Below are 26548 nucleotides of genomic sequence, written 5' to 3' on the forward strand. Positions count from 1 at the left end.
ATACGAAAGACTCTGATGATACTCTATGGAAGGCCTCACCATCCAGGGGGAGCAGAAAAGATATGTGACAGATAGGGTTTTAGTTGGGGGAGGGGAGTAGGGAAGGACGGGTGGGAAAAGGGAACTGGGATTGTCATGTAAAACAATCCTGTTTCTAATTCGAATTTAGAAAGTTGGGAAAAGAAGAAGAAGAAGAAGAAGAAGCCGGGCAGTGGTGGCGCACGCCTTTAATCCCAGCACTTGGGAAACAGAGGCAGTTGGATCTCTGTGAGTTCGAGATCAGCCTGGTCTACAAGAGCTAGTTCCAGGACAGCCTCCAAAGCCACAGAGAAACGCTGTCTCGAAAAACCAAAGGGGGGGGGGGAGGAGGAGGAGAACAAGAAGAAAGAAAGAAAGAAAGAAAGAAAGAAAGAAAGAAGAAAGAAAGAAGAAAGAAAGAAAGAAGAAGAAGAAGAAGAAGAAGAAGAAGAAGAAGAAGAAGAAGAAGAAGAAGAAGAAGAAGAAGAAGAAGAAGAAGAAGCAGCAGCAGCAGCAGCTCATTAAAAACTGGGGCAGTGCTGCTTTTAGTCCTAGCACTCAGGAGGCAGAGGCAAGTAGACATCTGTAAGTTCAAAGCTAGCCTAGTCTATATAGTGGGCTAGAATGTGCAATTTTGACAAACCCAAGTGGTAGGTATGTGGAATAACAAACTCTCACCATTGATAGTGGAATGTCACATAACACAGCCATTTCAGAAAGAGACCAGGAGTCAGAGATACACTTAGAACTCAACCCAATTCTGTGACAGGTATTTACTAGAAAATGGAAACTGTGCCCATGAACATTGTAATGTTCAAGACAGCCGTACTCATGGTGAAAGGCTGGAAACAACATAGATGTCAATCAAAGGGGGGATGGATGAACATCTTGCCATTGATGAACTGCTCTGCACTAGCAGGAAGGCCCTACAAGGTGGCTCAGCTGATGAAGCCCTCAGCATGCGAGTCTGATGGCCTAAGCTCAGTACCCAGAGAGCTCATGCACATGCCCACACACACTGTTTTTAAAGGAAGAACTATTGATACAGCACAGATGTTTTATGTCTGTGTAATCCATTCAGCACCGGGGAAATGGCTCATTTGATTTGCCTGCTCAGCAAGCATGAGGACATGCTGCATACCCCCAACACCAAGTTAAAAGTCAAGCCAGGGGCCAGGCACCTACAAGAAGGTCCCATTCAGCTCACTGACCAGCCAGTCTAGCTGAGTCTGTGAGTTCCAGGTTCAATGATAAAGCCTGCCTCAAAAATAATAACAATAACTGGGCGGTGGTGGCTCATGCCTTTAATCCCAGCACTCAGGTGGCAGAGACAGGTGGATCTCTGTCAGTTCAAGGCCAACTTGGTCTACAGAGCAAGTTCCAGGATAGCTAGGGCTGTTGCACAGAGAAACCTGTCTCAAAAAATAATAAAATATATTATAATTATATTATAATATTATATTAAAATATAATAATATAAGGTGGATAACATAGAGGAAAACATCCAATGTCAACTTCTGGCTTCTACACACATACACACACACACATGCACATACAACACAAACACAGACCTATTTATATGAAATTCTAGTAAAAGCAGAACTACAGAGACAAAAATGGATCAGTGGTTTATGAGACTAGGAGACAGGGAAGGAAGCCAACTATACAAAGGCATGGGGGAGCATTTGGAGAGATGGACGTCTGTAGTCGCTGGGTTCTGTCCATGGTTTCAAGGCTACAGAGCTGTCAAAATGCACTCTTCGTGTGTGTAAATCACAACAATAAAACTGATTCTTAATACATTTAAAGACATTGTGTTCAATGCTAATGAAAGTCAACCTGGAATATGTGGCCAATGACTTTCACAGCTCTGAGTCACTTCAACAAAGATGGAACAAGAAGATTATAGCAGAGCCGTGACCCGTTGATTCAATGAGGCTCCCATGGGCATGGGAAATTTTCCTTTCTGACTCATTTTCCTGGTAACTTCCCCTGCCTTTACCCACTAAAAGAATTCAACCTGGGGCTTACCAAAGGCAAACTAGTTAAGTGAATGACTACTTGGTTTTCAATGGCACACTTCTTTAAGCATATAGATTTTATACAATAAGAAATATGGCTGCGGAGAGCAGTTAGATGATCATGTTGACAGGTCACTGTTTGAACTCTGCATAGGCAAAATTGCATCCAGAAGCTACATGGCAGGTGTGGGTCCCCAAGGAGAATCAGCTGATGGGTCCAGAAAAGAATAGAATCCATGAAAGATAAAACTTGCACTGTCTATCTACATTCTTGACTCACTAATATTATTAGGAAGTACACACCAGAGCAGGTTTGTGGAGAGTTTTGAGAAATTTTCCAGAACATATTCAAATACACATACACACACACACACACACACACAAACAAACAAACAAACACACACACATGCATGCACGCACGCACTGAACAATATGAATTGTCACCATCCTTACAGGCCAGCAATGGCTGAATATTTCATAATGTCAGACTGTATTAGTTAGGGTTTCTATTGCTGTGATGAGACACCATGACCAAAAGTAAGCTGGGAGGAAAGGGTTTATTTGACTTATACTTCCACATCGCCATTCATCATCAAAAGAAGTCAGGACAGGAACTCAAAACTGCAGAACACTGGAGGCAAGAGCTGATAACAGGGGCCATGGAGGAGTTCTGCTTTTTGTCTTATTTCTCCATGACTTGATCAACCTGCTTTCTTATAGAATCCAGGACCACCAGCCAGGGGTGGCCCCACCTACAATGGGCTGGGCGATCACCCAGCCATCACTACTTAAGAAAATGCCCTACCGGCTTGCCTACAGCACAACCTTACAGAGGCATTTTCTTTCTTTCCCTCTCTGTCTCTCTGTCTCTCTGTCTCTCTCTCTCTGTCTCTCTCTCTGTCTCTCTCTCTCTGTCTCTCTCTCTCTCTGTCTCTCTCTCTCCCTTCATTCCTTCCTTTCTTTTTCTTTTTGTTTTTTTCAGGACAGGGTTTCTCTGTGTAGCTTTGGAGCTTCTCCTGGAACTCGATTTGTAGACCAGGCTGCCCAACATGGAGGCGTTTGCTTAATTGAGGCTCCCTCCTCTCTGATGACTATACCTTGTGTCAAGTTGACATGAAACTAGACAGCACATGAACCAATATATTTTCTTTTTATTGGTGTGTGTGTGTGTGTGTGAGAGAGAGAGAGAGAGAGAGAGAGAGAGAGAGAGAGGAGAGAGAGGGAGGGAAGGAGGGAGGTGTTCATGTATATGTTCACATGTATGTGGGTGCACATTTAAGGTCTCTCGATGGAACCTACCCCTCTCCAGTTCATCTAATCTGGCTAGCCTTCCTGCTTTGGAGAACCTGTCTCCACATCCAGAGCTTTGGGCTTCCTGATGGACCACTTACACCCGTCCACATGTGTGTGCCAAGGATCTGAATTCCGGTCCTCATACGTGCACAGCAAGCTCTTCTCCACTGAGCCTCCTGCCCAATACATCCTTTTATTTACTACACGATGTCTCGGTCTATACTGTTTCATAGTTCATTGTTCTCCAATAATATACAGTGGCCATTTCCCCAGATCAACACACATAGCTCTACTTCATTTTTAAAATCCCTGCATGGTTTGTCATGGCATGAGAGTGCCATACCTTAGCCATTTCCTTTGTCATAATGACCAAACTTGATGCCTCCCAGCAGAAGAGCTGCCTAGGTTAATGTGATTGCAGTGGCTGTTGGCAAATGTAAGTGGCACTCTTACCTCTCCAGTCTAAGGATAGGTACACCCAAACAACAGACATTTGAGGTTGTAGATTGTCTACATCTCTTTCCATTCAAAATCTCAAGCACCCATACAAAAATTATGCAGACTGTAGGAAAGTCAACTAATATATTAATACATTTAGAAGACAACCCAGGTTATAATCAGTGAATACTATTCACTTAGAAAATCTCTACCTGAGAGGGTTATTAATATAATTTTTACCGTCATTTAGAGCTTTGCCTTTTTGGAGTTATTCATCTACTCCCATTCAAAACTCTGCCTGTACAATAAAATGAGATTTTGCCCTTCATAGTCGAGGACCTTCGCCTGCAGCCCCATGCAACGTCGCTGCATTAAATCTCTTCTACAAGTAACCCATGCTGCCACAATTGGCTGTGTCTGTTTCCTTTAATCCCGTACACTCTGTTTTCCTTGTCAGCCTTCTGGAGGAACTCTGCCCAGGGTCACAGTCTACCTGAAATTCAATGTTTCCATCCTCCCTTGCCCTGCCAATGACAGTGTAAGGTTCTAAGGAAAGCACCTATTTTCATCTTTGACACACATGTGTCCAAATGCCCAGCAGCTCTGCTTTGTCACTGTGAGAAACCAAGTAAAATGACTGGGCTTCCCCTGCCCAAATTTTTTTCTCAGCTCAAAGATGAGATGCAATCTCTTGCCTATGCATTGAGCATCTGGGAGAGCATGTTATTCACTGCTAGAAGGAAAGTGTGTTTCTTAGCAGACCGCATGTGTGGATGATATGACATCTCTTCGGTCTTCTCACAGGGTTGCTGTGAGCTTTGATCTGGATTGTATGAAGTCCTCTCTCACCAGCCCCCAAAAGCTTTTCTATAGTTCCCACTAGGTCCTGGATAGTTTTCCTGTTTATCTGTCCTCCTCTTAGATACCTGCTGTAGGTCTGGGTCACTTGTCAGGTAAAGATAGCTAAAGGAAACACAAATCTTCCTGTTGGATTATATAACATTGCGTGTGTGTGTGTGTGTGTGTGTGTGTGTGTGTGTGTGTGTGTGTGTGTGTGTGTGTGTATTTAAATCTCCATACTTTGTAAACAAGCCAAAGACGGAGAATTGAAAAGCAAGAAGGAGCCCAAGGGGAAACTATCTTCTCAAGTCATACAATCTTCTGAGTGCCAGAGCCTTGAAAGTGGGCCACAGAGGAAGAGCAGGCTGCTACTCACAACCCCTTCTTTTCTCGTTGGGCACAAAGAGAAGGTGGTCTAGCCTCGGCTTAAGTTGGAAGTAAGGGATAAGGGAGAGGAATAAAAATGAAAAGCTTCCGGCCAGATCCACAGTGGACAGGAAGGCTGCTCCCTGAGACAAATCAGTATTGTATGAAGCCGGGAAGAGCCACAAGAGCTGCACTGGACAGAGTTTGGGAGCATTTTGAGAAGGATGTGGAGACTGGAACAGTAAAGTGTGAGAAAGGAGGGAGTCTCACAGAGAGGAAAAGACGGCTTGCCTGGAGGCACTGGGATGGGACGCAGGGCCTCACAGGTGCTAGGCAAGCGACCTACCACTGCCCCGATACACACAGCAGCCTTTTTTTTTTTACTTTTATTTTAGACAATGCCTCATTAAGTTTCCAAGGCCAGACTTGCATTTCCTTTGTTGCTCAAGATATCCTTAAATTCATGATTTCTACCCACCCACCCCTAACCTCCCCTAAGGCCCGGGGGAGGGGGGAGCCTAAAAGATTTTCTTCAATGTAATGAAAGCTCCATATTGCCATTTCCCAAAAGTCCTGAAAGGATTCTGATCGATTTGAAGTTACTTCCTAATGTTCTCATGTTGACATGAACCTATGAGCCACTATTTCCAAGCCTGTGACTAATCAATGAGTACAGTGTATGATTTTCTAGAGTGCAGGTCCCTTGTCTTGAAGGTTTGGGACAGTCCAGGTAACGCCATAGACAAGCAATAAGGTTTACCTGTGTGTGTTTATCTCGCCCTAGGAACTTATAAACAGACTCCTTAAAGGTAGGGATTGTGTCTTAACTATCGATGTCTTGACCCAGCCTCACTTTTTAACATTTTACAACTTAAAATTTTGGTTAGACTTATTTTACATGTATGAATAATTTGCCTGCCTGCATGTATGTATTCGCACCAGGTGTGCCTGGAGCCCACAGAGGTCAGAAGAGGTCATGAGGAATTGGAGTTACAGAGGGTTAACCTAACTTGTGGATCCTTGGAACCAAACCGACGTCCTCTGCAAGGGCAGCAAGTGTTCTTAATGAAAATTTTGCAAAGTAGATGAGTTTTAAAAAAAATGAATGCACGAGTGGTGAACGAATGACGTTTAGCTGTACAAGTACCTTAGCTAAGTCTCTAACTAACAGCACCTCCTCCCCCACCAGGTGGGACCAGTTTGCCTGTTGGTCCTCACTTTATTTCCAACAGCCTTACCAGCGCAAGCACAGTAAGAGTTGCAGTAATCTGAGTTCCCCCTAGAATGCGTATTTCGGCGCATAAAGGATAGAAGAAAGCCAAGACCAAATGGAGGGGACTGTCCGGGCCAGGAGCGGGGGCCAGAGCGTGTCCTCCCCGCAGAGCGGTGGTCGCCGTCACCCTGCAGCCGCTGCTCCAGGGAACCGAAGGCGGGCGCGGGCGCCGGTGTGTCCTCCGCACCGCCAGGGGCCGCTGTGGCGTGCGCGGGCCGGACATTGGCGGGGGCGCCGCTCTCTGGGCGGGGCGTAGAGGCGGTGGGAGGGCTTTCGGGGGCCCCGCTTCGGCGTCTCCTCGGGCCTGTGCGGTCCGCGGCTTCCCGCGCCTGCAGCCGGCCGCCATGGGGAAGCGAGACAACCGCGTGGTGAGTACGCGTTGGGGAGACCCGAGGGAGGCCGCGGGGCCGAGGGGGGCGGGCGGAAGCCGTGGCGGAGGGGCCCCGCGGCCGCGGCTCACCTCCGGGCCCCGAGACCCCGCGCCTCCTCGCGGTGCGCGTGCGCTTTGCTGCTCGCCCTCGGCCCCGCGGGCCCCGGGACCGCTCGCCCCGCAGCGGTGAGGGCCGCGAGCGCGGGCCGGCGGCGGGCCAGGGGGTGCGGGGACGAGGGCTCCGGGGCGCTGCGGACCGCTGTGCCCTCGGAGGTTCGCGAGTCCTCCCTCCGAACCTGAGTGGGGACCCGTGCGAACGGGGGCCTCGTTAGTCACAGCCCCACCACAAAGGCCGCCGCCCCGGGGTGCGCGTGGGTGCGCGCTCGAGAGCTGCCCGGGAGACGACGGTGCCCCCCGTCTTCGAAACGTCCGTTTCGACTCCGTGCTCCGTAGTGGATCCTCGAGGACCTGTTCGGGAGTGTTCTTTCCAAGCTCCTGGTTTCAAGAAGGGGCGGCGCGGTGTCGGGACTTAGGGCAGAGCTGAAATGGCTCTGCGCCTGGGCTCTCCTACTGCCCTCTCGGGCTTCGAAATCACTTGTTCTCGGGACGTTTTTCAGTTTTGTTTTGATGGTTTGTTCGCACGACGATGCTGTCGTGATTTCTTTCTTTTCTTTTTTTTTCCTTAAAGACTATAGGGTTGCTTCCAAACGTTAATTTCTTACAGGAATCCAGAACGTTCCGTTTTACTGGAAACTTTTCGTTTCTACATCCCTCAGGCATTTGTGAAACATGAAGTCAGCTTCGTTTAACTGGCGCGTTTTGACCACTCTGTGCTGCGGTCATGTTCTGTAGCATTTTGTTTGTACTTCAAAGACTGTAAGACTGGAAGCACTAACTCAGGAGCTGGGAGGGGTAGATCCGATGGAGACTAATTCCTAGAGGACAGGTTGCGGCTGCTTTAGCTGCCAGCAGAACATGTATCCTTTGACACTCCTGACTGAGGTTTCAACAGCACTTTTAAACCACACAAACCCTATACGTTTCCCCACCACACGTACAGCTTCTCCATTACCAACACACAAACACACAGCACCACAAAGGTTCGTTTGTTTGGGTGAAATTGTGGTTTATATTTCAGCATTTTATGTCTTTGCACAAATTGATAATGGGACGCAGCCGCCGTTATCACTGCCTTGAAAGTCTCTGCGTTAGTCACTCCTGCCACTTCAATTCACCACAGTCACTGTTTTCTTTACTAGCTCCCTAGTTTTGCCAGTACTTTATATGAATGTCTATGTCTGGAAATACTAGCCGTTCTGTCGTTATTTAGAGATGATCTCAGAGGCAGTCCAGTTCTTTTTTTTTAACCTGATGACAGTGTCATGGTGTTAAAGATTATAGCATTTGGGACTTAAAAAAATGCAAAAATACAAGCCTTTATGGGACAGTGGAGTGGAGGCCTCCAGGGTACGGGCACAAGCTGCTGCTCCTTTTGTGGCCCCCTCCCCCTTTTTCTAAATTATGTTTGTGGTGACACGGGGTCTCTGTGTGTCCCTGACTGCCTGGAAATTTTTGTAGACCAGGCTGGCCTGAACCGCCTCTGCCTCTGGAGTACTGGGATAAAAAGCCTGAGCCACCAGGCTTGGCTTCCTCTTGCAGAGGACTGAAGTTACGGTCCCAGCAGCCCAATCAAACTATCCATAGCCCTCTGTAACCCCAGCTCCAGAGGATCCGGGGTCTCTCTCATGTCTAAGAACCTGAGTGCGTGTGCATACACACACACACACACACACACTGGCACAGGCACACAAACACAAATTTTAAAAACTTTAGATCTCGTGTTAAGCAGTTGTTTTGTTTTTATTCATATTTATTTTGTGTGTATGTGTGCACAGTAAGTTTGTGAAGGCCTGAAAAACAACTACCCAGCATTTCTCTTCCTCCACTGTGTAGATTCCCAGGATCAGGATTCAGGTTTGGGTATAAAATGTCTCTTCCTGAAAAATGATTTTTGTTGTGGAGTGTCTGTTTATTTGTTTGTTTTGGAAGCTGTAGTTACAGCCTTTGAAACTACTGAGAACCCAACTTGAGGCCTTTAGAAATTCTCCTTTGGAGTATGGGTCATTTCTTCAGGGTTTTTAGAGCGGCTTTGGGTTAATGGGGAAGTTGAATAGAAGTGACAGAGATCGTGTGTGTGTGTGGGTGTGTGTGGGTGTGTGCGGGTGTGTGCGGGTGTGTGCGGGTGTGTGCGGGTGTGTGCGGGTGTGTGCGGGTGTGGGTGTGTGGGGGTGTGTGGGTGTGTGTGGGTGTGTGTGGGTGTGTGCGAGTCTTTCCAAATCACAAACTATAGAACTTCTTCGTTTTTTAGGATATATATGTAATATTTCATTTAGGGGACATACTTTCAGTATATTTCATGAATCCTAATTTGATGATGGCCTAGGTGTTTTCAGTTTTTGCTGTTGTAATTTGGTTAGGATGGTCCTTTTATGTAGCTGCATTCTTTAGCGATAATTTGTACAATTTTAAACTTAAAATGTTTTACCATTAGGCACTACTAAAATGACTGCAGTTAAAAGTATTTAGTACCCTGCTGGGTGTTGCCTTAATCCCAGCACAGGAGGGGCAGAGGCAGGCCTGGTCTACAGAGTGAGTGCCAGCATAGCCTCCAAAGCTACACAGAGAAACCCTGTCTCAAACAAACAAACAAACAAAAAAGGTATTTAATACCCTTGCAGAGTACTTGGGTTTCCAAACATTCCCAGTACCCATAGCTCACAAACACTTGTAACTCTGATTCCAAGGATCTGATACTCTTTTTCTGGCCTTCAGTGACATCTGTACACATACGATGTACAGACAAACAAGCAAGTACAAACACAGAAGTTAAAAAATAATTATGTCATCATATATATGAATCATACTGCATTACAAGTATTGAACTTAGTTTGTGTGCTGTGAATTTGCAGCACTGTCAGTGAATTAACCATTCTTCCAGTGTTGGTGAGTGTACATTTATATAAAAACAAAACATTGTTCTGGTAGGTAGATGACTCCAGAAAGTATCTGTCATGCAAGCCTAAGGACCCAGTTTTAATCCCCAGAACCCATGTAAAAAGCCAAGCACGGTGGTATGCATCCTTAATCTCAGTACAAGGAGACAGAGACAGGAGGATCTTTGGGACTTGCTAGCCAACCAGTGTAGTTAAATTTGTGAGTTCCTGGTTCACTGAGATACCCAATCTCAAAAAATTAAGGAGAGCTATTGAGGGAGACACACAGCCTCTGGACACACACACACACACACACACACACACACACACACACACACACACACACACTCTCTCACTCTCTCGTATATGTATAAATAAATGATTCTGTATTTTACAGTTACCATATTAGGAGAAGCACACATTTCAGAGAGCCCCCCCCCAAAAAAAAAATTTGGGACAAAATAAAGCAAAAGTTTCTTTGTTTAGTGATGGTTCTGGCAGACATGTTGATTTACTAAAATCTGCTTTGTTTTGAGACAAGATCTCCCTAGGTAGCTGTAGTCTATCCTGAACTCTCAACGCCCTTGCCTCAGCCTGTGATTACAACCATGTACCACCATGCCTGATCAAGTCTCAACCTCCTGATCAGTTTTCCAAGTTTAATTCAAGTTGATAAATGCTTGCTCTATTTAAATGATAGGAATTTAGGATAAAGATAAGAGTAACACTGAAAGAAACAAAGAAAGCACTGTATATGAAAATGACCAACATTTCCATCTTACAATACAAACCACCGTTAAACAGTACATGCTGAGAACTACCTCCACTAAGACAATACTGCCTAATTACTTGGAATATCCACAGTCGGACATAAGTTTCTTACAAGCAGGAGGGAATGTCACAAGTTCCCAATGTTGGGGATATTTAGCAAATTAAGACAAGGTATGGGTATCAAATATACTGCAAAATACAGAGGCATACTGACATAGGCTGTAGCTCCAATGGTGCATCGATGGTACTTGCTTGCCTAGCATGCACAGAGTTGAGTGTGATCCCCAGCACCATGTAAAATCAGACATGGTGCGTGCGAGTTATTGGATCAGATCTTGAGTCACCTCTCCATCCTCAGCACATTTTGTTTCTGTATAAACATAAACCCTCAAATATTTCATCCAGCTGCTTCTGTTGAGCATTTCAGTGTGTGAAAGCGAAACAGTAGAGACTGATATTGTTGTTTCACGGGTCACAAAATTTACCATCCTTTTTTTTTCTTTTGAGACAAGGTCTCATTGTGTTGCCTTGGCTGCCCTTGAACTTACTATTATAGATCATGCTAGCCTTGAACTAGAACACAGAGATCCCCTGCTCTTCCTGAGTGCTTGGATTAAAGGGGTGCCCCACCATGCCCAGCATCCTTAGCCATTTGTACAGTGTAGTTCAGTGTTAGCTGGATTTGCAGTGCTCTACAACCCTCTGTCTACTTCAGAGCTCTCATCCCAATTAAACTGTGCATGGTGAAACGATAACTCACATTTCTCTTGCCTGATAAGCTCCACTCTGTCCTTCTGTCTTAATGGGTTTACTTCTTACAGATACCTCCCAGGAACTGTGATGCTGTATGCTTGTGTTTGTCTTACACTTAGCATCACTGTTCTCAAGGCCCATCAGATACAGGGTTAGAATTGGATAGTTTGAAAATTGAATGGAGTGTGTGTTTTTTATCTAGTCATCCATGGATGGGTATTTGTTTTGTTCTGCCCTTTGATTGTTGTGAATACTGACTGCTACTGTGAACACTGGTGTTCTGCTAGAGTGTGATTTGCATTTGTTTGGGTATCTGTAGTACCTAGACATGAAATTGGAGGTTCATATGGTGAGTCTGTGTGTGGTAACTTTCTGAAGAGCAGCCAAATTATTTTCTACAACATATATTCTATTTTATACTCCCATCACCAGTGTATAAAGGGTCCCAATTTCTTCCCATTTGTAATAATCCTTGTGATTTTCTGGTTCTTTGATAATAGCCTTCCTGGTAATATTGAGCATTCTTTCATGTATATATTGGCCATTGATAGTGTGTCTTTGGAGGAATGTATTTTGATCCCTTTGCTCAGTTTTAAATTAGATGACCAGGTGTTTTGTCTTTTTAGACCCTGAGCATTATTCCCTAATTAAATATATGGTTTGCAGATGGTTCCCCATTCTGCAAATTGTCATTATTTGTGGCACATTTATTTCTTGCACACTTTAAATTATTTTGGAAGGCAAAGAGTACTGGCTTCTAGAGTGCCTGGTTTTGAGTCCCAGCACCCACAGCCATCTGTAACTCTGTTTCCAATAATCTGATTCATTTTTCTGACCTCCACAGGTACTGCATGTACGCAGTGCACAGATAGACATGCAGGCAAAATACTCGAACACATAAAATAAATTTTAAAGTTTATTTTAGGTTATGTTTTTGTTTTGAGGTAAATTGTTCTGACATTCCTGCCTCCAGCTCCTAAGTGATAGAATTGCAGATATGTGCCACGGTGCCTAGCCACCATTTTATGAAGTCCTCGGTTTTTTGTTGGTGGTCGTAACTTAATTTTTTTTTCCTTTGGCTTTGGTTTTTCAAGAAAGAGTTTCTCTGTGTAGCCTTGGCTATTCTGGAACTCACTCTGTAGACTCACAGAGATCCTCCTGCCTCTGCCTCCGCCTCTGAGTGAGTGCTGGGATTAAAGGCTTGTACCACTACCACCCAGCAATTGTAGCTTAATTTTTTATGTTAATTTGAGAATAAAATCACCATCCATATGGACTAGGAGATTTAGCAGTATGTCAGGGTAGATCGTTTTTGTTTCTTTGAAGTGGGTTTCGTAATTTGCAAGTAGCATAGTGTGGTCACCTTCACTGAGCTATTGGGTCTCAGGAACAGTTACTTAAAGGCTTCAGCAGGTGAGAGGCATCATTGTTCTTCAAAATTCTGCTAAAGCAACAGCATTTGTGTTATATGGAGTGACTACCTCACAAAATTCAAGGCTATGTAGAAGATTAAACTGATTTTTATAAGTTGATTAGTCAGCTTGTTCATACTTAGTTGGATATAGTATTCATTTATACTAATGCTTCTAGATAGATGTGACTTTTCTTAGTGGTTATTTTAATGGAATTAATTGTTGTTCTTTCCTCAAGGCCTACATGAATCCAATAGCGATGGCTCGATCGAGGGGTCCAATCCAGTCTTCAGGGCCAACAATCCAGGACTATCTGAACCGACCGAGGCCTACCTGGTATTCCTCAGTTTACCTGTTCATAAGTTTACCCTTACTACCTTTGGTGATTGTTGAGCAGTTGCCAGATAACAAGTGATTTTCACTTATTTTTGAGAATTTCGTACATGAGAATTGTATTTATATAATTTCCACTCACTTCCCTCCAACTCTTCCTGTTTCCATTCCTGCTCCCTCTCAACTTCCTGATTTCTTTAATTGAGGTCTTTGATCCACTTAGAATTGATTTTTGTTCAGGGTTATATATGTGGATCTAATTTCGTTCTTGTACATGTGGACATCCAGAATAATGAGTAGTTTTTAAAGTAACGTTTAACAGGTGCTTTGTTTTGAATATGTGATTTCATATTCATAAACAAAATAGAACCTTGCATGGCTAAAACATTTCTAGGGAGCCTTCTTCTATCACTGGCTTCTGTAGCCTCTAAAATGTCTCGCTTAACCTTGCAGAGTTCTGTGCTGTTTAAAGCAGCAGTGTGGTGGATGATGGTGTCCTTCACTGAGAGTCACAGAGGTTGGGGAGGAGTAACAGAAATATACTGTACGGTGTTATTCCAAGTTTATCAGCTGATTCAGAAGAGTCAGAAAAACTGGAGGAGTAGCTCTCATCCTTTGTAAATTCATGGTCACAGTTTCAAGCACTGTTATTTAATATTTCCTTTTTGTTACTACTCCAGTCCTAACGTGACAAATCACCAACTGCAGGGCACCCTTGGGTCCAAGCAACTGGAGTTGATGCTTGCTGTATGTTATAGGGAATCCTTTCCACTCCCTGCCCACTTCCTCCAGTGTGCTTAAATATTATTCTTAACCACTGCAACATCCAGAAAAGTTCCCCAATGTTATTTTACCTGTAATATGGTAAGAGGGGATGGAATTTAAAGGGGAAATGCCCGTGAGTCAAAAGCCTTTAAAACAACCCATAGGTTGGTTAACTCATAAGAGCACACTTAGAGGAGTCTTGGCAGGTAATTCCACTCCTAACAAGATTTATGCAACAAAAGGCTGTTGGATACTGTTGAAAAGGGGAACTGTGGAAAGTCAGGCACGGGCTCGAAAGGTTTTGCTAACAGAATCATACAAGCACATTAATCCCTCTAGCAAGGAATTATGACAACATGTGGGATGTTGCCAGCCCAGAAGGCTCATAGGTGTGCTCAGGATTTTTATTGCTAAGTAATGAGCCTCTGCTGTCACATTTTCAAATTCTGAATTCAGAAGTGAAGCAGGTGTTTGGCCTGAACTGTACTGTGTCTTCCGACACACAGAGTTAGGTGGAATAAGCCACTCTAGTAAGACCTTCAAAATCCAGCTCCAAGGTGCCCACCTGCCAGAGGCCAGTGGTCTAGGAAGATAGACTGGCTGTATCAAGCCTTAGGCATGCATGTTGAGTATTTTATGTCATGGGGGCTTGACAACATAATGTAGCTTTGTGTAAGATAGACTTGATTTGACTCATCTTAATGCTGACAGCTTGCGTTGTGTTCTCACTTTCTCAGAACTTGAGTACCTATTACTTACTGGTACTCATTGTTGTGAGATTCAATCAAAATAATGTTTAAACAGTCTGGGTTTAGAAGAGGGGTGATATCACCCAGTGGGCTTAATTATGATTGCTTACATGATGGTGAACAAAGAAACTTGAACTATCAATATGAAAGGGTGTCTTTTGGTTTTTCGAGACAGGGTTTCTTGGTGGCTTTGGAGACTATCCTGCACTCTCTCTGCCTCGAACTCACAGAGATCTGCCTGCCTCTGCCTCCCGAGTGCTGGGATTAAAGGCATGCGCCACCAACACCCGGCAAAAGGGGGTCTTAGAATATTAAAATTCTGTCTTTTTCATGTTGTTCACTTAAGTTGAAATGCTTGGAATTGTGTTTGTCATTCTGTTTTTTAAGGGAGGAAGTAAAGGAGCAGCTAGAAAAGAAAAAGAAGGGTTCCAAAGCTTTGGCTGAATTTGAAGAAAAAATGAATGAGGTTTGTAAATAGCATCTTTTAAAGAAATAGATCTTTTCCTTACAGTAAAATGAAATCTCTTTTAATTGTTTCACTTTAATAAACCAAGAATTTGAGCATTGCACTTTAGGCACTAAGGATAGTCTATATTTTATGAGTATTTCTGTTATATTTGAAGACAGGTTTGTGAGTAAATGAATACTTCTATAAAAAGAAGAGAAGGGGGACTGGAGAGATGGCTCAGCGGTTAAGAGCATTGGCTGTTCTTCCAGAGGTCCTGAGTTCAATTCCCAGCAACTACATGGTGGCTCACAACATCCTGAATAAGATCTGGTGCCCTCTGCTGGCATGCAGGCACAAGACTGTATACATAATCAATAAATAAAATTTAAAAAAAAAAAGAAGAGAAGGACTTAGTAAAGGCACTTGCCTCGAAAGCCTGATGATCTGAATCTGATCCTCAGAATCCACATGAACATGAAAGACCCTACACACATACACCATAATACATGTGCACGCACTCATACCTCACACCTGCCCACAATAATCATACTTCTTTTTTGGCAGGGGGTTCACTACAGACAGGGTTTCTTGTTTAGCCCTGGCTATCTCTGTAGACCAGGCTGGTCTCAAACTCACAGATCCACCTGCCTCTGCCTCCCAAGTTAAAAGTGTGCCACCACTGCAGGGAGATACATGATGCATTTATTTGTTTGTTTGTTTGTTCGTTTGTTCGTTCATTCATTCATAACCTAGGCCTGGTGAGTGGCATATGCCTTTAATCCCAGCACTCAGAGGGTGGAGGCAGGTGGATTTCAGAATTCAAGATAACTTGGTATACACAGCAAGTTCCAGGACAGCCAGGGCTACACAGAGAAACTCTGTCTTGAAAAACACATCTTACACGGACATATACACAAATGAAAATAAATTAAAAAAAAGGGGGGGGGAAGTCGAGATAGGTGAGTGGTAATTTAAAAAGAACAAAAGCTAAGAGAGAGAGCAGTAACCTCTAATGGTGTCTTAACTTTTTTGTAGAATTGGAAAAAAGAACTAGAAAAACACAGAGAGAAGTTGTTAAGTGGGAATGAAAGCTCATCCAAAAAAAGACAGGTAATGCCCCTGTTTGCTTATTGCCATTCTTATCATTGGTGTCATAAAAATGATGTGTCAGTATGTTTGAAAGTCTCGTCCACTTACTCGGGCTCATGTTTATTTCTATTTAGAAAAAGAAAAAAGAAAAGAAGAAATCTGGTAGGGTGAGCAAAAGTTTTCTATTTTTCTAAATGTTAGAATTAAGAGCTATTTTTTTAAAAGTAAGAATGATTTTTTTTAACCTGTATGCTAAAGGTAACTTAGACTGTAGATGAGTCAAGCAGCCTAGAGGTCCATGGGCTGTGATGGGTGATGTTCCTTCCCTTAGTGACATGAAGGGGATATCAACTCCTTCAAAACCTAATGATTTCTTTGTTGCTACCAAAGAGGACAGTTGTTGACCGTTACTGCAATGTTGTCACTTTGTTGAGCTTCTGGGGGACAGAGGTGGCTTAGACATTTAGTTTCTGAATCTTATGGATATGGCCTCTGTTTCTTAGACCCTAGATTGATTTCACTAAGTTCTTGAGAGACTTAATCAAGTAAACCAATTCCCGAATCTCACAAGCTTTAATTGTTTTGTGTTTGGTCAAGTATTCATCTTCTTCTTCATCGAGCTCTGATTCTTCCAGCAGTTCTTCAGATTCTGAAGATGAGGTAAGATTGGCTCTGGTGGTTCATGAAGTAATTGGGGACTCCTGTTGTGAAATTACTGCTAGACATCTTGCCTTTCTGATTTTAATTAATTGCTCATAACTTAAAGTGCCCATTACAAATAAATGAAGTGATGAGATGTTTAAATATTGGTATTTGTTTTTATGTTTGCTTTGTTCATTTAAAATAATATTTTTTGAAAAATCTAAAACACTTGACTCATTGATTAGAATTACAAACATATAATTCAGATCATTTGATTCTTCAAATAGAAAAATGGTATGTTGCATTGTTATATTATAAATATTTGTTGAGGAAAATATGTTTATAAGCTGGTCCTTTCATTAAGTTCTGGTTATTACATTTATGATATTAGTTAAATGGATAAATTGTATTCTGAAACAGAAAGCAAATGTTTCTAAATGTTTTGTGTAGGATAAAAAACAAACAAAAAAGAGGAAGAAAAAGAAGAGCCGTTGCCATAAGTCTCCTGAGAGCTCAGTGTCAGACTCCGACTCGGATAGCAAGGTGAGACTCACAGACCTGAATTGCTGAGAGCAAACATATTGCATTTAACCCTTTCAGCAGCCATATGAGGGAGTAATTTGTTAACACAGAGGTTAATAGACTAAGGGAATAAATGCAGAATTCCTGATGAGGACAGTAGGCAAACCAGATTGAAGGATGGCAGAAAACCATGTGGATTATAGAACTTCAGTGTATGTGGCTGTTAAGACCAAGACAGTGGCATAAAGCCCCATTTTAAAATAAGCCATTTGGGAGTTGCAGAGTGTTTAGGAGTACATAGGCTTTATTCAGTTAAACAGTGGAAACAGTCTTACCTGCAGAAATACACACAAGATAGATTGAGCTTTTGTTTTCAGAATAAATTCTGATATTAAAGAAAATTTACTACTCATGAATCAAATCATTTTGGGAGAGGGCTACACTTGTACTGTTTCTCTTTGTCTGTTTGTGCAGGACAGTTCAAAAAAGAGAAAGAAGTCAAAGGATGTGACTGAGAAAGAAAAGGTAACTGTTTTTATACTGACCTCAGGTAGTCTGTCACACAGCACTTAAATGGCCAGGAAGTTAACCATGATGTGTACCATATCAAGGGGTTTCGTGTTAATGCAATGGTTTTTTGCTTTGTTTTTAATGAATTTGCTTATTTATGAGATGTGAGCTCATGGTGTTGCCCAACCTGGCCTCGGACTCCTGGGATCTTCCTGAGCAGCTGGGGCTGTGGCCACCTGGTCCCCACTATAATTTCTCTATTATTAATACTAATTGGTATGTATTAACTGATAGAAGGAGAAAAGCTGTATGACTATTTCAATAGTTGCCTGAAGGATGTCACTTGATTTGGTATTAATGCCTGATGTTCAAAACCATTTAAAAATAATGGTTGTAGCCGGGTGGTGGTGTTTCATGACTTTAATCCCAGCACTCGGGAGGCAGAGACAGGAGGATCTCTGTGAGTTCGAGGCCAGCCTAGGCTACAGAGCGAGTTCCAGGATAGGCTCCAAAGCAATACAGAGAAACCCTGTCTCGAAAAACCAATAATAATAATAATAAGGTTGCTTTCATATTTCAAAAAAGTCTATGAAACTAAAAGTTGGTGATACAAAGTGAAAAACTGAAGCTGCTGTGTTATGATTTTGAAATACTTCTAAGTATTACATAAAAAATCTCATACGTAGACTCTGGGAACAGCCACCCTCGTGGTGACTAGAATTAATGTATGGGTTGCACTTGCTTGTCTTTACTGGTTTAAAGTCAGCACTCCTTCAGAGGTAGTGGTCCTGGAATTAACGTTCCATATGCTTCTCATCCTCATTTAGCACTAAGTATGTATTTTACTCATAGTAACATACAGTGTTGTGTGCTTTTCAAGAGCATGACAAGTTCTGAAACCAGCTTTTTATTCAGCAGTACTGATGCCATTTATCCTTGATGTTTTCAAGTTTATTTCTTTTGCTTACAATATTCCATTTATTCCCTATCCTCCTAAGACGCTTCTAGATTGTTTTCACTCTTTAATAGATGTATTTATTAGTATACTATCTGTCTGCATATGTTTATGTGCACCACATGCATGCAGATGTGTTTGTGTGGAGGTCAGCAAAGGACATAGAATCTCCTTGAGCCGAGTTCATCAGGTGGTTGTGGGTGCTGGCCCTCGAACCTGAGTCCTCTGAATGAGCAGTGGGTGCTCTTAGCCACTGAGCCATTTCAGTGAGCCACTACTGTTTACAGTTTTCAGCAATACAAACTGCTGCAGTGCATATTTATTTTGAAGATTTATTCATGTTTATGTGCTTAAGTGTACCTGCCCAGTGCCCAAGATGGCCAGAAGAGGGCATCAGATACTCCAGAACTGGAGTTACAGGAAGTTGTAAGTCATCGGGTAGGTGCTGGAAACTGAACCAGGGTCTTCTGTAGTTGCAACAAGTTCACTTAATTACAGAGCCTCTGTCTGGCTCTATACAGTGGGCATTTCTTAACTCTTTTTCCTCCTATGAGTTATTCTTAATTTTCTAATGTATGTCTGGGACTGTAATTTTTAGGTTCCCAGAATGTAGATACATTTAGTTTATCTAAACATTTTCTCACCAAAGTGTTTATCAATTTACATTTCTGCTCAGTTGGCCATAGTAGATGTTTGTGAAATTTTTAGTTCTTAAAATGTCTACTTTCGTCCCTGAGTACATTATAAATTTTTTAGTTTGTGTGTATACACATGCATGTATACACAGGATATGGCAGAATGATGGTGTGTACCTTGTGTATATAGAGATTAGAAAACAGTTTTGTGAAGTGGGTTTTCCTCTTCTACCTTTATGTGAGTTTTTGGTGTCTTTATAGCCTGAAATGTTGCTGTCCTGGAACTAAGATGTTTAGATGTTTTTTAATTTTAAATGGAAGAGTTAGAGAGTTGGCTCAGTAGATAAGCATGTTTGCTTCTCTTCCATAGGACCCAAGTTCTGAGTTTAGTTTGCAACACCCACATTGGGTGGCTTACGAGCTCCTATAACTCCAGTTCCGGGGGATCTGACACCCTTTTTTGGCCTCCCTGGGTACCTGTACACACATGTGACATACACTCTTGCATATACACATACATATAGATAAAAATGAAATATTTCAAAATATAATACTCTAAGTATACCAATGTTATTGTTCAGATCCTTTTAAATCATAACAGGCAATTACCAACTGTTTTTCTTTTCTGATGCACTCCTGAGTAGAGCCAGCAGGATTAACATACAAAGGACCTAAATCTTCCACCATCTTCGTTTCTTAAAATTATATCTGCTAATTTAAGGAAATGAAGACATTATATCCATATCAGTGGTTCTCAGCCATGCTAATGCTGTGACCTTTAGTGTAGTCCTCATGTTGTGGTGACCCCCCCACCATAATTATTTTGTTGCTACCTCATAACTATAATTTTACTGCTGTTATGAATTGTAATGTAAATATCTGTTTTCTTCCAGTCTTTTGGGACCCTGTGAAAGGGGCATTTGACCCCCAAAGGGTCTGCAACCCACATGTTGAGAACTGCTAATCTAAATGGACATGAAGTTAACTTCAATTTGTTAAATGAAAGTATTGCTTTAGTGGCATTAAAAATTTCTGAGTCCTTGTTGATGTCACTATGTTTAGAAATTTCTAATTTTAAAACTGGGCGATTTGTAGAATTTGTTAAATGTAGTTTAGAAACATGAAATTTGGGGATTGTGTGACAGCTCAGCATAAAGAAACCCTTGGTGCAGACTTGACAGCCTGAGTTGACTCCTTGAATCCCACAGAGTTGAAGGAGAGAATAAAAAGAGTGCATGCAGTGTTCCCCTCCCTGTCGTACATGCACACATATGCCTGCATGCAAATATACATACACATAGCAAATAGAAACTTTTCAGTTTGAAAAAAGAAGCATGAAGTTTTCCTAACAGTATTTTTTAAATGGGGATGAATGTATTTGTTTCCATAGGACACTAAAGGACTCAGCAAAAAAAGAAAGCTGTATGACGATAGAGCGCTGTCCACTGGGTCGTCATCAGAGTCGGATTATGAAGAGGTGAGTGAAGGAAAGGAAACTTTCACAGTAAGTTTTATAATTAAATGACTGTCGTTTTGATAATCAACCATGTTTAACCATGCCTTTCCAATGTCATATTTTTTAATATTGTCATTCTGGTTACATGGAAGAGGCTATGTACAGTGCAGCAAACTAAAACCCAATCGTGACTGAAGTAGAAAGAATTACCACACATGATCTTCATTTTGTCTTAAATAGGCTAGATGAGATGCCAAAGGGGCTGGTTTCCTACGTCTGGCTTTGCTTGGCTTTTCTCCTCTAGCGTCCATCTTGCCCAGCTGTCTTTCTGTCTACTCTGTCTCTGAGCTCCCTGCCCCTTCTATATTTTCCTTGTTTGTTTGTGCCTGTCTCCTTTTTTCCGTCGTTGTTTCTGGTTTATGATAATGGTCCTCAGACCCATCACACCAGTTGCCCCATCTTACAGTTAATATTTTTTATGTTCTTTGAAATGAAACTTGTAGCTAATATAAACTAGATACCAATGTGTAATCTGATGAAATTGTATTTGAATATATAGCCACTCAAGTGTGACATTGGAAGTTCATACTGGAGTTGGTACCTCACAGGTGGCCTTCAGAAATCTTTGCTACCCAATTGCAGGCAAACAGTATCTAATGCTTATAGATTGTCAGTGACTTTTTATGTGTTTGTATCATGTATTCAGCATGTAATTACCTAACAGGTATACCATAGAACTGAATAGTTTGGTAGTTTTTATTGTCTAGTACTGTTATGTTTAACATTTATCCAGTATATAATAAGGAGTACTTAACAAAATATCTTATTTGTACTTGACATTTAGTGTACATGGCCTTTAACAACTTGGGATTTCATTTGAATTCGGTACACTGAGCTTTAACAGGTCAAAGGGAAATACACGTGATATGACCATTGTTATTGACAAGGTTTTTAACCGGCTGCTCTATATGGGGTACAGTGTATGTGTGACTACTGTTTTGGCAGTACAGAATATTCGTAGTGATGAAGCTGCAGCTAGGATTCAGGTGCTGGTCTGTGTTATGCTAGGATTCACGATACCTTCCCACGGTTTGTACTGCTTGTGTTTGGTGCTGAAAGACAATGCGAGCGAAGCTCTTAGGAACACTGAAAATTTTCACTTGTGTTTTTTTTTTTTTATTGAAACATTATTGATACATAACAGGAGTCATAAAAATGTGATTTTTATAATTAAATTTTCTTCGTGTGGCTTGAACATGTAATATATATGCACTAAGTACAAATTACCTTTGTCTTGCGTTCACAAAAATTTCAACTTTGTAGGTGCAAGCAAAAAGGAAGAAAAGTGGTGAAGAACGCGAGAGAACAGCAAGTATCTTACATTTTTACAGACAACAGCAGGCCTGCTGTTCTTTAATGTCACATTAATTCTGCTGGGACCAAATGAAGTACTGGGAAGAGGGTGGTGTCTATCACCTTTGTTGACTGGATAGGAGAAAAGCAAGTAGGCTTAGGACAGGAAACAAAACATCCCCTGACCCCTTTCAGTATCTTACTATTAGAAATAGAAGTTCAGAACTGGGCATAGTGGTGCACGCCTTTAATCCCAGCACTTGGGAGGCAGAATCAGGTGTATCTCTGAGTTCAAGGCTAGCTAAGCTATATATAGTGAGTTCCTATCAAGGAAAAAAAGAAATAGAAGTTCAAGGGGCTGGTGAAATGGCTCGGTGGGTAAAGGTGCTTGCTGATAACCTGAGTTTGATCTCGAGGACCCCAGTTATCCTCTGCCTTCCTTGTGTACCATAACACATATTCATGCGAAATAAATAAAAATAGAGTTAGAAAATTATATGTATAATTTACATAGTTAAACACACATATGCTTTAACTTTTATTTAACATATTTTATTTTTGCTTATATTAGTGGTTACCTGAGTATATGTATGTGTTCAATGGAGTTCAGAAAGGCATGGGATACCCTGTAACTGGAGTTCTCGTATAGGTGCTAGGAACTGAATCCAGGTCCTCTGCAGGAATAAGAAGTGCCCTTAATCAGGTTGGGGATGGTAGCACACGCCTTTAATCCTAGCACTAGGGAGGCAGGTGAATCTCTGTGAGTTTGAGGCCAGTGAGTGCCAGGACAGGCCCCAGAGCTACACAGAGAAACTCTGTCTCGGAAAAACAACAACAACAAAAAACAAGAACATCCCCATTTATTTGTGGATCAGAGTAACCTTTTCCTAGAACTTTGTGGCTCTTAATACAAGAGCCTTCTCTGAAACCTAGGTGTATATGTGTTTTGTGGCCACAGTAATAAACACTTTTTTTCTGAGTGCAAAAATAATTTGGTTGAATCTTGTAGACTGTAGTTTAAATTGATTAATTAGAAAAACATTTGGCTAAGTATTCTTTCTGTTGGCGTATGTTAGCCAGCATCTCCACTAGGAATATTCTCGTTCTTAGAGATGCAGTAAGAGTATAAGATAGAGGTATGTGTATGTAAGGAGAAAAGAGTAAATAGCTAAAGAGAACCTCCCCATGGGCCTGAGGGTGTAATTCATTGGTAATGTGGTTGTCTTATATACGAAAGGCTGTGGGTCCCACCCCCAGCACAATAAATAGATGCTAAAATTTAAGATTTTTGGCTTCTTTGTAAAATTATACTTAAGTAAATGCTTTAAAAAAAAAAAAAAAAAAGCAGCACCCCCAAGTAGGCAAGCTGCAAGGTTCTTCTGTGAAAGTAAGAGAGGAGAGAAAGCTGCCTGCCTGCCTGCCTGCCTTGCCTGGACCACTTCTTCCTGCATAGCTATACGAGTACCTTCTTTTGAACTTATACCTATACTTCTGATGCAGAAGCACTCAGAGGAGTTAGAGGTCAGCAAAGCTCCAGCACCCTTTTACCCAATAAGAAGTTGGCTGCCTTTCCAAGGCAGTGATTTCCCTGCCTAGGCATTTGGCTAGATGTGATGGTGTGTGCCTGTAATCCTAGTATCAGAAATTCAAGGTTCAAGGCCAGCCTAGGCTACATGAGACCCTGTCTTAAAAAAATAAATAAAAAGCATATGTTTTATTAAATAAATAATACTCTTAAGTATGTATCAATATTTTGTATTAGGTGGTATTAGCAATTACAGTAGTGTTGCAGTCTGAACAGTACACAGTTTATGTTTCAACTAAAATATTAAATACTTGGATCCTCAAACAAACTGCCATTTCACTAAAGCTATTGTGTCTTGCTGTATGTGAGTTTCCTATATTGGACCTTTTCCTTTGGAAGCTGTATATAACATAAAATGGAGCGATTGATAGTGTGAATCAGTGGAGTCTTAGGGAAGTTTCTGTTGGAAGCTGCTAATGTACCAGTCTTAGAGGTTCAGCAAGTACTCGTAGACTCCATAGTTGTGGTTGTTGAGGCTTTTCTAGCTTGCTTGCTTCTGTGGTTGAATACAGGAAGTGGCTTAGATGTAGAAGTGACAGTGTTCTTAACTGTCATGTTCTCAGATGGGTACAGTAGTAATACCTGCCATGGAATTGTCTTTACAGGACAAAGCCAAGAAGAGAAGGAAGCATAAGAAGCACAGCAAGAAGAAAAAAAAGAAGGCCGCTGATTCAAGTTCAGACTCAGCGTAGCATCTGGAAGACCAGGGTCCCTTACCGAGTGCAATGTCGAAGGAGCTCTCAACTGTGAAGATTAGACATACGGAGTAACGTGCATGAATTAATTCCCTTGTGTGTAGACTTGTCCTGGACTAGTCAGCAGCCACTCGGATACCGCCATGCGTGCGAAGGGCCATGATTGTTGCCTGCTGCTTGAACACCTTTTCCTCTTCCAGTCCTTGGTGACTCTGGGAGATCGTACTTTGCAGTCATACTAGTGGTTAAGACATTTGGAATAAAGCTAATATTTTTTACTAGAAGTACATAAGGCTAAATCATCAGAAACTGAATCTGGATCCATCTTTAAGATGTAACCAGAAATACTAAGCTGACTCTAGTAAAAACTTTCAAAGTAGGGATTACATTAAAATTTCAAAATCCTTACTCTGTAGATAAGTGTATTTTAGTTTTTCCCCACGTATATTTTGGTTTACTTGGGGAAGGAGCTTTTAAAGAGGGGGCGGGTTGCTGTCTCTTCAGCTACCAGAACAGCGTGCCTTTGATCTCACACTAACTACTTCTGTGGACACAGTAGCCATGTTTCCTGGGAGGTCAGAGCTGGGCACCATCAGTCCTGCCCTTGACTGAGGTTAACGACATCTGTAGACTGTTGTATGCTGCTTCGTGTGAACCAGAGATACCCAGCCCTTTGCAGCATGAGAACGCCCCCAAAGCTCTGGAATTTACCTCCACTTCAATAATAACAACTGAATGTTTTTTAGGGTTAGGTTGTGTTATGTCATTTGAATTAATTTTGCCTACACTTTGGCTTTGGAGAGGAATTGTTTGATAGACACTGGTACTTTCTGAACTGATAGCTAACAATTCTAAAGTGCATGTTTTATACCGGCTTTAACTGGTCAGAGGGTTTTTATGTAGCCAGTGATAGCTACTTTATGTTTTGTATAGATTTTATTTAGGCTGCCATGTTTAGCTTTTAACTCCTTACTCTTGCTGTCTTCATTACTGTGTTCAGTGGCACATTAACACGACATTTAGCATGTAAAAAGCGGAACTTTTGGTTTTTGTGTTTAACAGCTTCATATTGAAGCTGAGACTTAGCACAAACAAGTTAAGTGGCAGGCCTGGTATGCTGTATCTTGTTACATAAAGCTATGGCAGAATCTTAGTAAATAGAATGTTTTAAAAGTTTGTTGTCTTTGCATATTAATAACAGATTATGACATGTTAACTTAGGTGAGAACTACATTACTGCTCCTCCTGTGTCATGTTGTACTGAGATCTTGTGCCTCATATCTCTGAGTTTCTGGGAATGTTAAAAGGAATTGATAAGTCATTTTCATTTTACACTTTTATATAATCAGGTAATATGAAATATAATGATGTACAATTTTGCCTGTTTCAGAAGGTGTGCTAAATATAGTGGAATACACACAGACATTTTGGCATGAAAAGAGGCTGAATAAATAGCTATTTTACTTAAAATAGCTGTGTTCTTATCTCCCTTTGGGTCTCAGGTAGTTACAAAGTTAATGGTAAATATGCCCTCAGGTTTTAGTGATAAAAAAAACACGTTTCTTGGGAGGTTCCTTAAAATTTTCTACTTAAAGATGCATTTATCTCCCACTGTAAAGTATCAAAAACTTTGAGGGATATACAATACCCCTCCTAAATTTTCAAAATTCAGTTGTTGGTCATGTTTCCTCCTGCGTATACAAGGCCCCTTTACTTCTGGTCCCTATATGACAGCTCTCTCCTGCAAGCAGCAGCTGTCTGTTAGACAGAGGAAGCACTAAATTTAGGAGAATGCTGTGTCTTTCAGACTTGTGTCTAGGATTCACCCTGGTGTTTGGTGACTGTAGCAGTCTCTTGAGAGGTATAAAAAGGCTACTTATGGGGTGTTGTCCCTTATATTAATTCCATGATTATGATGATGTGTAAGTTAATGACATACTTTCCTTCCTCCACCAAAACTGCCCTTCTTTCTTGGGCGATTTTGTATCAGTTTTACAAACATGGAATGTCTCTTATGGAATGGCACTATGACATCTGCCAGAACGTGATGAAGGTCTGTAGAAATGTCTTGATACCAGCCCTAGCTTTTTGGTCACTTTTGGAGTCCTGTGGTTGCCCTTAGGTGTTTTAAGTACTCGAAGAGTGTCCAAGTTTAATTTTATCCAAAATACAGATTGGTACCTTTAGTCAAGCTTCCTTCCTTTCTCGTCATTTCACATAAGCAGTATGGTAGTCTCGGGGAAAACAAATGTGAACTGCTGTC

The 26548-nt window shown here is 41.7% G+C and overlaps 1 protein-coding gene across 2 annotated transcripts; it reads left to right on the forward strand.

Annotated features, from left to right (window-relative positions):
* Positions 1–6510: 6510 nt before the first annotated feature.
* On the forward strand, positions 6511–25755 carry Fam133b (family with sequence similarity 133 member B). Of its 2 annotated transcripts, none has more exons than XM_027389833.2 (11): positions 6511–6617; positions 12787–12884; positions 14783–14861; positions 15879–15953; positions 16067–16099; positions 16530–16592; positions 17025–17117; positions 17571–17621; positions 20587–20673; positions 21976–22024; positions 24196–25755. In XM_027389833.2, exons 1-11 carry the CDS (start codon positions 6594–6596, stop codon positions 24222–24224), a joined length of 681 nt encoding a protein of 226 aa, XP_027245634.1. In that variant the 5' UTR covers positions 6511–6593; the 3' UTR covers positions 24225–25755. The 2 variants fall into 2 exon arrangements, with proteins under 2 accessions (XP_027245634.1, XP_027245633.1); XM_027389832.2 differs by having other exon boundaries at positions 21976–22020.
* The last annotated feature ends 793 nt before the right edge of the window (positions 25756–26548 follow it).

This window comes from Cricetulus griseus (assembly GCF_003668045.3).
Source record: "Cricetulus griseus strain 17A/GY chromosome 1 unlocalized genomic scaffold, alternate assembly CriGri-PICRH-1.0 chr1_0, whole genome shotgun sequence".
NCBI lineage: Eukaryota > Metazoa > Chordata > Mammalia > Rodentia > Cricetidae > Cricetulus > Cricetulus griseus.

What these genes read in the sequence shown, in the direction of transcription:
- Fam133b (XM_027389832.2), top strand. Translation starts at nt 6,594, where the DNA reads ATGGGGAAGCGAGACAACCGCGTG. An exon ending in TTGAAGAAAAAATGAATGAG is followed by an intron (nt 14,862 to 15,878) that starts GTTTGTAAATAG and finishes ACTTTTTTGTAG; the next exon opens with AATTGGAAAAAAGAACTAGA. An exon ending in ACTCCGACTCGGATAGCAAG is followed by an intron (nt 17,118 to 17,570) that starts GTGAGACTCACA and finishes CTGTTTGTGCAG; the next exon opens with GACAGTTCAAAAAAGAGAAA.